General features: G+C 40.4%; 1 protein-coding gene across 1 annotated transcript; it reads right to left on the minus strand.

Annotated features, from left to right (window-relative positions):
• Nucleotides 1-1,903: 1,903 nt before the first annotated feature.
• On the minus strand, nt 1,904-12,809 carry LOC121136044 (complement C5-like). Its single transcript, XM_040735585.1, has 5 exons — nt 12,738-12,809; nt 10,176-10,368; nt 5,853-6,015; nt 2,331-2,401; nt 1,904-2,020 (listed from the first exon to the last, which is right to left on the minus strand). The coding sequence occupies exons 1-5, from the start codon at nt 12,800-12,802 to the stop codon at nt 1,904-1,906; spliced, it is 609 nt and encodes a 202-aa protein (XP_040591519.1). The 5' UTR covers nt 12,803-12,809.
• Nucleotides 12,810-14,660: the final 1,851 nt, after the last annotated feature.

The following is a 14,660-nucleotide window of genomic DNA, read 5'->3' on the forward strand; positions in this document are numbered from 1 at the left end:
ATAATAATGTCTCTGGATGGCATGCAAGTGATGAAATTCATATGTCATATGAGCAGAATTGTATTGGAAAGAAAGCACTGCTTGTTTAAACAGTAAAATAATCTGTTCAACAACTTTCTTTCAAAAATAGTGAGGCTGGACAGTGGTGGCACCTGCCTTTACTCCCAGAACTCAGGTGGTAAAGGCAGGTGGAACTCTGTGTTCAAGGCCAGCCTATCTACACAGTGAGAAGAGCCAGGAAAACACAGAGAAACCATGTCTTGAAAACCAAAAGCAAACAAGCAAAACAAAATTAGTGAGTACTACACTGGGATAAAAAAAAACCCGGAGCAAGACAGAAGACCCACTAACTTTAGAGCCTCCAGACCACGCCAGTTCAGATGTTCACACATTCTTCCTAGCAGGTTTGATTAGGCAACTGACTACATACATCTCTTTTGGGAAATGAGAAAAATGTCTACCATGCAGATAAGGGATGTGATCAATGGAGGTGAATGTCATGGTTACCATGACTACTATCAGCAGTTCACCAGGTATTTTACCCAAGTGCCTACGATGCTGAATTGCTGAGCTAAAATGAACCGTGTAGACAAGGGCTTTGCCCTTAAGGGGTTTAGAGTCTAACACTGGGTGGGACACATAAATAAGTAATGAATAAGCACAGACTAAAAAGAAAATACACGAGACAAGTGTGTAGAGATAGAGAATAAAGCAGACATTGTATCGTATTCATGGATGGTATTGTGATAAGAATCGTGTTCCCGTGTCCAAGCAAGAGGACCATAGAGGAATGTTCTGTGCAAAGAGGACAACAGACACCAAGCTGCTAAGGCTGGAGATGGATTCCTATAATGCGCCATGGGACATTGACACGAGGAGAAGTCTGGGAAATAAGAATCGTAATAACATAACAAACTCAGTTCTGCACCAGAAAGCCTAAGGCACTCTAAAAAATTGTATAATTTAAATCTTCCAGAATATCACAACCTCCCAATGTTTTCAGGAACAATGTTTCCAAAACGAACTAAATACAAACTCCCCAGAGAGGACAGAGGAACAATGGCTGGGAAGTGGTTCTACTGAAAATCTGTGTGGTGGCTGCCTTGCCTTAGGCATCCTGCTTTATGTCCCTTGACACAGGGGTTGTGAGCGTTTCATTTCTGTTTGGCAGCTTGCTCTCTTATTGTGATTTACACACATTGAATATGTATTTCATCAACTTCGGAATGCACCTGGTCTTAAATCTTGGCATATGAGGCCAAGTAGAATAAAATTTCCTACACATCTGCACAGACAGACAGACACATACACACACACACACACACACACACACGCACACATGCACGCACGTTTTCATTAAACCCAAGTCTCTGCACCTGCAAGCCATAAGCATACTTCCAATACACTATAATCCAAACCAACACTGCCCATAAATTGACACTCGGTTTGACTTAAAAGGAAAAGGACTACTTAAAGATTTGTTTCTCTTCTAAATTTATTACTCTATGTATAAACAGAATGGATAGGAAAATTTGGAACTTTCTCTCTCCCTCTTTCAATCCGTGTGTGTGTGTGTGTGTGTGTGTGTGTGTGTGTGTGTGTGTGTGTGTTTGGTTGAATGTGTGTGTATTCATTTATTGAAACAGACTTTGCCATCTGCCATAGCTAACTGCTAATGCCTAGATTTAAGTAAGCCTCTTTCTTCAGTGTCTTGGAGATCTGAGCCTCCTGATGTGATGGGAAGTGTCTGGTATCTGGGATCCACTCTGCTCTGCTGAGAAGTGGGTGTGCCTTCTGCATCCTTTGGAAGGCTTCACATGGCCACCTGTGTGCTGCCTGGGTCAGCAGGGGTGGCTCCACTTACCACTTCTCTACCTCACAACCAAAGTCCTGGGTGTGTTTCTCAGAAAACAGTTTCTATTACATACTTCGGGTTAGAAGGAATCTTGAAGTCGGGAAAAGAGACAATTCCAGTATGATTGTTTCCTTGTAGTGTGCCAACTTCTGATCCTTCAGGGTCCTGTAGGGAAGGAAGAAAACCCACCTGTCTTAGTTTGTTTTCTGTTGTATAAAAGAATAACTGGGACCAGGTGATTGTCTAAAGACCAGAGATGTGTTTTGTCCCACAGTGCTAGAGTCTGGAGTTATAAGGAGATGACACTGTATGCACAGGGGAGCGGCCTCGTATCCACTCTGAATGGGAAAGCAGATGGGCAAGCAAGCACTTATGAAGAGTTTGTTCTCGTGACAAGACATTCTGAGAAAGGGGGCAGCCCTGCTCAGTCCATACAGCTGTGAGGGGAGTACCCTGGGACTGAGGAAATACTTACTACGAAAGTTAAGACAGCTTCCTTTGTAACTGCCTCTAATTCATCATGCAGGGAATAGATGCCAACCTTTACTGCAAGAAAAGGTGATATCGTCAAAAACTTTGGTAAACAAGGGCGATTCTAATTTTTGAGACAAACTACTTCAGGGTGAAAATCATATAAAATATATTGGGAGACATTCTCAAAGATTAATAAAATAAAATAGTTTAAAAACCTCTTCAATGAGATAAATCTTATTAAAAACTGTAAGTACCCTTATAGGAAAATATGTATTTAAAAGAAAGTTGTTGGTAAACATTTGTATTAATAAAGATTCCTTCACTTTAAAGCAATTCCTCAAGACTTACTACTAGTGAGCAAGACAGTTCACTTTATGAAAATGCTTACATACAACTTGCTGGGAACATGCATATAGTATAAAATTAATTATATCTGTCACTGGGCAACCATTATTGGGAATTTCATACTATCAAAAGGGTGAGTTCTACTGTAGACTATATGAAAACATACAAGGCTGCTTTACATTAGGACTGAATTGTTAAATGGCAAGATGGTGTTTGTGAAGATAAGGCACTGTGATCATGTGATTTTTGTTACATTTGCTGCCCCAGGTCCTGTGGGTGCTCTCTCCTCATTAAGAGAATAGTAGCTGCATCCCAGAACGGCTGGTATTTCAACATTCCAGGCAAACACTCTTTCACAAAGGCGTATCACTCTATTTTCTTTCTAAGAAGTACAAGTTAGCCTGTGAGTCACAGACCTTGCTCATCAGCCTCCCAGGTGCTGGGATTATAGACTTGTAAAACCAAACCCTACAAGGTCCTCTATTTTTACATTTTGTATGTGTCTCAAGCTGATTTATTTTCATTTTCTTATTCATTTTTATTTATTTTAAAATAGACACACAGATCCAGGTGGTGAGGTGGCACACACTTTAATCCAAACACTCGGGAGGTACAGGCAGAAGGATCTCTATAAGTTGGAGGCCAGCCTAGTCTACAAAGCAGGTTCAAAGACAATCAGAGGCATATAAATCCTGTCTCACAAAACAGGTTCAAAGAAGAAAAATTAGGTGAACATTTGATGTGTTTTCATCCTGCAGTTTTTCATCTGTCAAGTGTAAATTTGATCCCTTAAAACATCTTCCTTATCTTTGCTTATTGTGCTCAGTATTTTTTAACTTAAAAGTTTTTATTTTTTAGAATTACAATCAGGAATACTATTATTGCATCCCTAATATTGCTATACTTACACACACACATACACACACACATATACACACACACACACTCATCTAATATTACTCTTATGCTCATGTGTTTAGGGCTGACTACTCAGGATTTCATCAGCTGTGGGAACTCATTCCTGAATAAACCCAACTCACCCTCTCTGCAGCCGCTGACTGCCTATCACTCTTCATCTAGGGGAGGTCTCCAAAATTTGCCCCATCTATGCTGGTATCTCAACTATAAAGATTCACAACCATTCAAAACACAGAGAATACATGACCATGGGCTGACCACCACTGAACTGTAAAGCTAAAACAAACCTCATACCTAAGATCAGCTGCAACTCTGATATTCCAAACTGTGGTCTTGTCTGACTCTTCTTCCTTGTTCTGAGATAGCTGTACTTTTGAACATCATTCCTAATTTGGGAGAATTAGTGTGGCCTCCCAATAACACAGATACAAAGAGGACAGTCTCCAGATGACTCAGCACAAAAGAAGCAACAAATGTTTAAGCTATCATTATGATTTCAGTGGCTTTTTTCAGTTTTAAAACTTGTTTTTAATCATCTTAGAATATTAATCTTAGTGTATCAGAGGCAAGATCAATAAAATATGTATATTGAAGTCAAGACTATATTGAAATGTCTTCATTGTGGTAGACAACAAAGTAAGAGTGGTGAAATAATCACACACCGAAGCCTTGCAGTGTTCTGTAGGAGAGAAAGAATACACTTAAGTAAGTTCCCAGGAGCATGCGTGCTGTAAGGACACTCCCTTGGCTTTGAGAGGACAAGAGAGGTCTGAGGTCCTATCTCAGTGATGCAGCCCTTGCCTGGGATGCAGGAAGACCCTGGAGTTCTATGCCTGGCCCTGACGAAAGGAGAGGAGACAGAAAGACTGTGTGGAAATGTGAGAGGGTGGCAGTGCAAGCCGTGACTACAGGGTCTGTAGGGATCCCTGAGTACAGGGGGACCAGCAGGAGGTCCTGAGGCAAAGGAAAGGAGAGAAATGCACTGTGCAGAGGAAACAGCACGTGGTGCCCACCTCCATATGGATGAGAGTGGTGGGAAGAGACCTGGACTGAGGTCAGGATGACTGCAGTCCATGGTCGGCTGTGGGGTACAGTAGGAAAGGGAGCTGGGGAGAGGGCGGGACACGGGCTACACAGACTGAAAGACTCTGGACAACATTCTAAGGTCCTTCATCCTAGAGAGTCTGGGAGACTTGAGCTTTTAGTCAAAGATGCTTAAGCTATAATCCTTCAAGTATCTTCGCATTAAATACACCAATAGGATAAAGGACTTTTAGAATAACTTCACAAACAGAGATTACCATCTCCTGTACCAAGTCATCTTGTTGGAGTCAGATCAGCATTTGTGGCAATGAATCTGTCTAAGCTGGTGGCAACATCCTCACCCTGCCTAGGTCTTTCTTTCTAAGACAGTGTAACAGGTGATCCTGCCAAATGGGATGATGACCACACCGTCCTGTTCCACCTCACTGTGGACATCACCAGTGTCCACCAAAAGTAGAAGGTCTCTACTGTACACAAGGTGAAAACAGAACAAAGCATGCCAATTCTGCTTCTTCTTTGAGTCCTTCCCTCCGAGTATGATGAAAACCACCAATGATTCTTCTCAGTCTCCTCCCAACACATGACTTCTTGGACAGATGTCTCTAATTGTCAGGAGATGGCAAGTGGCAGGTGAGAAGACAGAGGTTTCACAAGCAATGCGGACATGATTTCTGTGTCTGATTGTCGTTTCTTTGGGGGAATATAGGGTTTCCTCCACCACAGTGTCTTTCCTCTTTTTAACCTCAAAAGTAAAACTGTAGATGCTAAACGCTGCTTAACAGACAAGTTCTTATGTGGCTAACCTTGGCCATCAGCGTCTAGGCATCTCTGTGAGCAACAGTAATATCTGCCAGATGTCTAATTCTCTTCATTTGGATTCATTTTTCCAACATTGGGACAAGATACTGAATCCAAGAATGTTTTACAACAAGGTTTAAGATATCATTCCTCAAGGCCGAAATGGTATTTGCAGTTATGTCTTCTGTATTTTTTATGAATAAATTCTCTACCTAGGCAGATGATATGATCATTGGTTATGTTATTATTTAGCAATTCCTTTATAAAATAAAGTGAAAATGCTATTTGAGCATATAAATGTCGTTAGGATTCGAGTTTCTCTTGAGTAAAGTGAAAACCTGTCTCCACTCAATTTCAGATGTTACAACTTCCACATAATTTTGTCATTCTTCCCTGAAAGGGGCATCAGATACTCTACCGGGCTGCTGTGGAGTGTAGACAGGCTTGTCAGTATGGATGAAGAGAGAGCCATTGTCATGGATGACTGGCATTTTTTCTGATTTTGAAAAATGCTTCGACACAATTTCCAAATACACATATGAATATGAGCTTGGTCCTTCAGCCAACTGTTTGGCCTGAACCTATAAAACAACAAACAAACACCACGATCAGAAAGTGTGACTGTAGAGTCCTAAAGCATGCTGATACTGAAAGAAAAAAACTACCACTGTAATCTCATAAGACTAAAACTGAGCTTGTGCATTGCATCATTTTCAAAGAGGTGCACTGGGCTGGAGAGAAGGCTCAGTAGTTAAGAGCACTGGTAGATCTCCTAGTAGACAAAGGTTGAGTTCCCATCACCCACATGGCAGCTGAAACCACCTCTGACTCCAGTTCCAGGGATCCTAGGCCCTCTTCTGTCCTCTGTGGTTATTGCACACAATGGAACCCAAACATACATGCAGGCAAAAATACACATACACATGGACTTTAAAAGATAATAATAGGCCAGTTGTAGTGGTGCATACTCTGAATCCAAGCATTTGGGGGCTGAGGAAGGCCGGTCTCTGTGAGTTCAAGATCTACCGAGCTAGTTCCAGGACAGCCAAAGCTATTAGACTATCTGGTATGCCTAACCACCTTATTGGAGTCAGATCAACCGTTCTGGTGATGACTCTCTGTCTAAGAATGTGGCAACATCTCACCCTCTCTAGGTTGTTCCTTTTCCCAGCCTTGTCTTGAAAACAACAATTAATGGTAATCATAATAATTAATACTACTATAGTACAGCACTACAGAAGTTGAGGCAGGCAGATCTTGTGTTCCAAGTCTATCTAGGACTACACGCTGAAAATTTGTCTCATAAACATAATCAGCCAGACAAAGTTACTAAAACCACTACAGGAAAAAAAATAATTTAGGTTGCCAAATACCCTTCATAGTCTGTGTCATAATAAAATTTTAGCACTAAGCATTCAGAAATCTTTTTGGTGCCATTTCAGATATATTTAACAGAACTCTTATATGAGTGTTAACTGTTATAGAAACTTGTAAGAAACCTTCGATTTATCAGATTCTGGATGGATTGGTTTCTGTGTTCTCTGTGCACAGTGTCCTGTCAATGGCCTGGACACTTCTCATCACATCACAGCCTCTGTGCACACATCATAGATGCCCATTCAAGTTTGCCTATGCCATTGCCATCATCACCTTTATATCCAGTGATATGGGGATTGCATATATTAACACAGATCATCAAAGGAAAGCATATTTCCATGAAAATCTAGGGTTCAGAAACACAGGGGTAAACTTAATCACTAAAATCAACTGCATTGAGGTTATTACAAAAGTTTGAAAGCAGTAAAAAACAAACTATCGATTTTCTGTGCTGAGATGAGCTATAGATGTCTTTGAGTTGTTTATCTACCTAAAACAATACTATAGCTTCTACCATGCCTTCTAGCTTGATATTTTGTGGTACGGCTGTGGGTGTGGGGGTGTCTCTGACTCTTTCACAGGCTCTTGGGACCCTTTTCCTCCTACTGGTTTGCCTTGCACAACATTAAAATGGGGGTTCAGGCCAAGTGTTATCCCATCTCGCTATGCCATGCCCAGTGGATATCCTGGGAGGAACTGCCCTTTCCTGAAGAGAAATGGAGCAGGAGTGGATCTGGAGAAAAGGCAAGGTGGCTATGGTGGTGGAGAAACAGGAGGAATGGAGAGAGGGGAAACTGCAGTCAGGATTATTGAAAACAAAAACAGTATTCATTAATTGTGGATAATTCAATTGAAAAAGTGGACTCAAGGACAAGACTGATACAACATGTTTAATTAGCAAATTTACTTTGTAGTGTTAAAATAAAATTAAGTACATGTGTATCAATGTTTAGAATTCTTCCATGGTCCTCAGACTCCTGAGATGACCAACGAACGTAGCTCAGTGAGATTTCCTGTGGGGACTGATAAGTCTTGTAACTATGCAGTCCTAACACATGACTAGTGCCCGTGAGGAACTCAAGTATTACACCAGTTGCAGTTAGTTGATTGAATTTAAAGACAAATATGGCTAGTGGCTACCATGCCTCATATAGAGTAGCCAGAGAAAGTAAGAGTTTGGAGAAATGAATTTAAATTTTCATAAACCAAGTACTTGGGATGTATTTTTTACAGAGATTAGAATATTTATTCTCAAGATCATCATTGAAATAATTTGTGTTTTTTAGAATTGATTCTAAGTAATGTTTTTCAGTTGAAACCATCTACAACTCCAGCCCCAGGGATCTGAAACTTCTGATCTCCCTGGGTACCCACAGTCATGTCACAGCCATTCAATCCCAAAAGCACATTCATATAATTGAAATTGAAATTGTTCGGGTTTTTTTGTTTGTTTGTTTTTTGGTTTTTACGAGACAGGGTTTCTCTGTATTATTTTGGAGGCTATCGGTCCAGCCTGGCCTCTAACTCACAGAGATCCGCCTGCCTCTGCCTCCCAAGTGCTGGAATTAAAGGCGTGCGCCGCCACCACCCGGCCGAAATTGTTCTTAAAGATGAAACAAGATGCATAAGCTCTTAGACAAGTTAGCTGTGGTAGCTAGATGATGATGACGATGAAGGTGATGATGATTATTGATAGATATATAGACAGCGAGATTATGTAAAGATGTATGATAGATGGTAAATAGATGATGGAAAGATGACATACAGATGGAAAGAGAGATGACAGATGATACATAGATTAGATAGATAGATGATAAATAGATAGATAGAAGATAGATAGATAGATAGATAGATAGATAGATAGATAGATAGATAGATAGATGGTATAGATACATTTAGATTGATGACAAAATAAAGCTAGAGATAAAAAGAGAGACATTACCACAGAGTTCAACAAAGCTCAGCAACTTGTTAGAATAAGTTTTGAAAACTATATTCCAATACATTTGAAAATAAGACACAGGTAAATTTCTTGAAACATATGACCTATCAAAATTAAATTAAGAAAATGTGCACAGCTTAAACCAATCTATAATAAGCCAATGGGATTCAAATGGTAGTAAACTTCTAAAAATGCCTAACCACAGTTTTAGTCACAGCAGACCCTGTGCTGACCACATTACTTCATAAAATAAAAAAGAATACATCCTTTCTAGTTTGTTTGATTTTTAATATGAGACCAGAAAATCTTGAATCTGTTAGAGGAAAGCATCGGAAGACACTTCAAGAGGCAAACACAGACAAGGACTCTCTCTGGACAGTACTCCAACAGTTCAGGAGACAATGATACCCAGAGCCAGCAAACATGACTGAAAGAAATACTTAATGTTTTCTGTACAAGGAAGGAAACAAGTGAAAACGTGGCACCAATAACAGGAGAATTTTTCCTATACATTTGATGGAGAATTATTATCTAGAATAAAGGACTTTTAAAACTAAGGACTAAAACAAAATGAAACAAAACTCCAAACAACACAAGCAATAAATTGGGTAGTGAAACGATCCCACAGTTCATAAGCAACAAAGCCCCGACTGCTGACGAGCATATGGAAACCTGCTCTACACCCTTAGCCTTATGGAAAACGCCAAAGAAACTGAGACCCCATCTCCCTCCAGTAAGAGCAGCCATCCTCACAATGGTGATAAGAGCAAGAAATGCTGGTGAGGATGCAGGGAAAGAGAACCCTTGCTATTGCTGAAGGGAGTGCAAACTGGTGCAGCCACTAGGAAAACCAGTGTGGAAGTTCCTAAAAATAGAAGTACTTCTGGCTAAGCTATAGCACTTGGGCATGTACCAGGGGCGATAAAATACAACTTGGTAAGATGTGTTTGCACTATTCATGATACCCAAATTATGGAGACAGTCTGCTTGTCCATCAACAGGTAGATGGATTCAGAAAATACTGCCAGGCTAGTAGAATTTGGGGAAGAAGAAAGGCAGAGATGAGTCGCCAGCCAGCCACAGAGGAAGCAAGATGAGAATGCCTTACTGAGAAAAGATACCAAGTCATGTGGCCAAACACAGATAAGATTATGGGTTAATTTAAGTTGTAAGAGCTTGTTAGTAAGAAGCCTGGTCAATAGGCCCAACAGTTTACAATGAACATAAGCCTCTGTGTGTTTGTTAGGGACTAAACAGCTGAGGGATCGGTGGGACAGAAACTTTCATCTACAATTAATTACTGTTTACCATCTCATAACACACAGTTGTGGAATGATACTAATGACTATCATTTTATTAATGTTCAAGCTTTGCACAAATTTTACCAAGAAGACATAAAGAAAAAGAAGAATAAATACATACTGTTAACACTGCCGAGTTTTGGTATTTATTTTCTGGAGATAAATTAACATAACCTGAAGAATAGGTCCTATTTTTGTCAGGATAACTTCTTATAGAGATTGTCGCATCAAATGCTTCGGTGTAGCCATGAGCTTGAATTACAACATTTTCAGGTGCTCCAGCATGGAAGACTTTGGGTGTTGAAATACCATAGCTGTTGAAAGAGGAAAAGAAAGGCTCACTACCTTTGCAGGTTTTCTCAAATGTCTGATATGTTTTTCTTTCACTCCAGATTAATTTTAAAAACCTATTTTAAGACAGTCCGTGGTGGCATAAGCCTTTAAGCCCAGCACTGAGGAGGCAGAGGCAGGCGTTTCCCTGAGTTGGAAGCCAGCCTGGTCTACAGAGTGCTTTCCAGGACAGCCAGGGCTACACAGAGAAATCCTGTATTAAAAAAACATTTCAAATTAAAATTAAGGTCAAAATTTATTATGCTGGAAAGCATAAGATTAACGGGAAGCAACAAGTTATAATTAAGCCTAAACCACAGCTATGAGATAAAAAGCCACCAAGAATAATGGCCTGAGTTTGATCCCAGAACCCGCATAGAGGGAGGTGAGAATTGATTCTTAAGGAGGTGCCCTTTGACCTGGCTATGTCTTCAGTGTGATATGTATGCCTCCCTGCACCCAGACAAAAATAAATACGTAGTTTTTAAAAGCTGAATGTGGAACTCCCCTTCACATAAACCTTGGTCCATATTGATGTATTTATCAATCATGCAGTCTGCGCATGGGAAGAAATTTAATCGTGTGTATTTTTCCTCCTCACTCAGAATTCCGGGTCTTTGGGCTTGCACAGAGTTGGGTATTGCTTGGGTTGTGTCTATTTTTCTGCACACATCTGTATGGCGTCCCCTCATTTCCTGCAGGCTCTATCTGCACATCACTTTTGTCAGAGAACCTTTCTGTCCAGAGCCTTAAATGTAGCCTTTGGTTTCTGTACTCTCCTGTTTTCTTTATGCTACTGGAACTGCCTGTCCCTATTCATCCATTCTTTCCATGGCTCATCCATTCTATCCTTGCATATTTTTGATCTTTCATTGGCTGATTCATTGTGTCATTGGCTCATTCGCTTGTCATAAGCTCATTTATTCTGTCATTGGCTCATTCATTCATTGATTCATTCATTCACTCAGTCATTATCTGCTTCTTCAACTAGAATGCAGTCTCTAGGAACTGTTTTCTCCCATCCACACAAACTATTACAAGGTAGGTGTCGTAAAAGTTGGCTGGTTTGTCATCTTTCTTGGACTGAAAATGCCTCGACACTTATTAAAGCACATCTGGTCAGTTGAGTCGATGCTGGTTTCAGGGAGTCAACTAAGGAATGTCATCCTCATACCTCGAATGTGGATAATCACAACATCCCACAGACCAAGGGATCCCATGCAACGGGGGAGGGAGCTGGGTTGAGTGCAAGCATTCTTTATTTGCTTCTGAGTAGAACCCATGGACACAGATCATGAGGGTCCAGGTTCTGGTAATTAATCTACCTGTCCCTGAGCTTCAGTTGCTTGTCTGTCAAAAAGGAATACATAAAAATAGATGGCAGTACTCATGGATGACTGTGACCTTGTAATGAAGTAGAACTGTGTGACAGGCTTACGCATTAGTCCACGTTTCCTGGCATTTGTATTTCTACAGTTCTGACATTGTCAGGGAGGAAGTGAAGTGCTGAGCAGGAGACTACAGTGAAATCCTGTCTCCCTAGCAGTGTGACCCTTGACCCCTCACTTCTCCTGTCTGGACTTGCCATCCCATGTGGACTGAGCAGGCTCTGCACATTAGCCAAGGCCTATAGCACCGGTTAGCCAGGGAGCTGAAGGCAGAGTCTCATGTGGACACATGAATTGAGACCAGCCCAGACAGCATAGTGAAACCTCATCATAAAAAGAAGAAAAGACTTTGGACTCCCATCCAACAATGTCAAATGCACTCTCACCCTGAACTCTTGGGGGAGGGTCTAGGCCCTGCCCTGGATGAAATGACAGACTATGGACACACACATGGACGGCCTCACTCTCCCTGGGGAAACGAAAGGGATATTGGGAGATTGGTGGGAGGGCATGGGAGGAGGCGAGGGAAACGGAGAGGGACCTAGAATTGACATGTGAAGCAACCTTGTTACTAATTTAAATTTAAATTTAAAGATAAATAAGAAAAATTAAAATACATTGATGATTATTAGTGATTGGTTTTATAAGACAACCCTATTGGAGTTACTTTGACATCAATGCACTTAGAACAGGAAAATTCAAAACTAAGTGTCAAGTACAAGTAGGTGATAAATGCCAAATAATTGATTATCCTAGTTTGACTTTGCCATCCCAAAGTAGCAGTTGTGTTGTTAGCTGCTCCCACTAACCGAGATGTGTCCTCAGCTCTCTCATGAGCAGCTGAGACTTTCCATTTGTTATCTCAGGAGGGGACAGTTATTGTTGAATCAACACAGCCCTGAATCTCCCTTTCACTCCCCACAGCTAAGATGACCAGGGAAATGAAGATGGCTTGTTTTACTTACGTTTGTTCCTGTCCCCAGCTTTTGTCCAGGAAAATTAAAAAGCAAAGTGTCCACCAAATGCCCATGGCTGGAAGTGGCATGCACCCATGGGCATGACCTTCTTGTAGCTACTTTTCTTTTAAGTAAACAGAGTTGGAAGAATTTGGGTAAATTAGCTCTCTGGTTAATTATTAATGTCAGAGAAAAAGATCTTCAAGTGAGAAAGCTAAAATCAGAAATGGGCACATGAGGGTGTTTTAATGAACATAAAATATGATTAACATCCTGTCATGTCCAGTAATAAAGACCGGAGTGTTTAACATCAACTTAGACCCAGGGACTTATTTATTTAATTCAAATAAAAGCAGGGGCCTGGGTGCTTGCCAATGTGGGGGAAGGCTTGTTGCGGGGAGCCAGGAGTCTCTGCCTCTGGCTGTCTTCTCTCAGCCAGGTCCTTTGCTCTGACATCCTGCTACCTTCAAACTTGATTCTGGCAAGTTCCATTTGTGTCCAAGGTTGACAGAACACTTACTTGGATTTCATTTTAAATAGATGACTTTAGAATGAGTTTGGCCAGGCCTTAAATTCCAGCACTCAGGAGGCACAGGCAGGCAGATCTCTGAGAATTCTAGGCCAGAATGATCTACAGAGTAAGTTCCAGGACAGCCAGGGCTACACAGAGAAGCACTGTCTTGAAAAACCCAATAAATAAATGATAGAGATTGAGATCGAGATGGATGGATGATAGATAGATAGGTAGGTAGATAGATAGATAGATAGATAGATAGATAGATAGATAGATAGATAGATAGATAGATAGATAGATATAACAAGTCTGAACTATAGAAGTAGCAGGTACTTGTTATAAGCAATGGTAGCTTAGGTCTATAGAGGCTGTCCAAGGACTAGGTCCCATGGTCCAACCCAGTATAGAGAATTAAATGGAGAAAAGTTTGTAACTACCTGGAAACCTAGAAGAGATGCTCATGTGATTCCATGGTCAATCAGTCACATAGTCCTTAAGAGGAGATGTGTGTCTGTGAATGCATTTGTCACTCTTCCAAAATTTGCATGTCATCATCATAGAACATTTTATTTTAAATGTTCATGATTTTCAGGTAAGATTTCAATAGTTTAAGACAAGAGCACAACATGAACAGAGATGAATAGTATTTCCCATGACAGCTGATTTTCTTCTTTTTTTAAATCATTTTTTGGTTTTTGGATACAGGGTCTATGCATGTAGCTAATGCAGTCCTGGAACTCACTGTAGACCAGGCTGGCCTTGAACCCACAGAGATCCACCTTCTTCTACGTCCAGCTTGCTGAGATTGGAAGCATGTGCAACTACACCTTTATACAGCTGATTTTCATAACTCCTTTATAATTTAAAAAATGACACAAAAGTTACTACCTTTAATTCAACTTATTTAATATTTTATGTGAATTAGAAAATTTTATTTACATTTTCCTTTTGTTAGTTTTCATTTGTACATTAGTATTAATTGCATTTAAAGTTAACAGAATAGATGTCCTGGAGATGGAAGTGTATTTCAGTTGGTAGAGGGCCTGATTATCATGCTCAGGGTGTGGTTGGAGGCCCAGTCTCTCATGAATATCAGGTGCGGTTGTGTTCCCCTGATATCACAGCACTCAGGAGGTAGAGGAAGGAGGGTCAGAGATTATAGGACATCTTGACCCACATAGTGAATTTGAGACCAGCCTGTGGAACATGACACCCTGTTTATAATATTAATATTGATAATGTTTTTGATGATGAGGGGAAGGAGATATTAAACACAGTACTATAAGTCAGAATATTTGGTCACATTGGCAATGGTAACCCCCACTTTAATTAGTAGGGCTTTATTTATCAATACTTTAATACTGAATTTGTTAAAAGAAAAGGGAGTGGAAAGAAAAATTTTATACACTATTTCACTA

Source organism: Mesocricetus auratus, unplaced genomic scaffold, assembly GCF_017639785.1.
Source record: "Mesocricetus auratus isolate SY011 unplaced genomic scaffold, BCM_Maur_2.0 Super-Scaffold_100047, whole genome shotgun sequence".
In the NCBI taxonomy this organism is placed as follows: Eukaryota; Metazoa; Chordata; class Mammalia; order Rodentia; family Cricetidae; genus Mesocricetus; species Mesocricetus auratus.

What these genes read in the sequence shown, in the direction of transcription:
- LOC121136044 (XM_040735585.1), bottom strand. Translation starts at nt 12,802, where the DNA reads ATGGGCATTTGGTGGACACTTTGCTTTTTAATTTTCCTGGACAAAAGC. An exon ending in AAAACTCGGCAGTGTTAACA is followed by an intron (nt 6,016 to 10,175) that starts GTATGTATTTAT and finishes GTTGTTTTATAG; the next exon opens with GTTCAGGCCAAACAGTTGGC. An exon ending in AAGCTGTCTTAACTTTCGTA is followed by an intron (nt 2,021 to 2,330) that starts GTAAGTATTTCC and finishes CCTTCCCTACAG; the next exon opens with GACCCTGAAGGATCAGAAGT.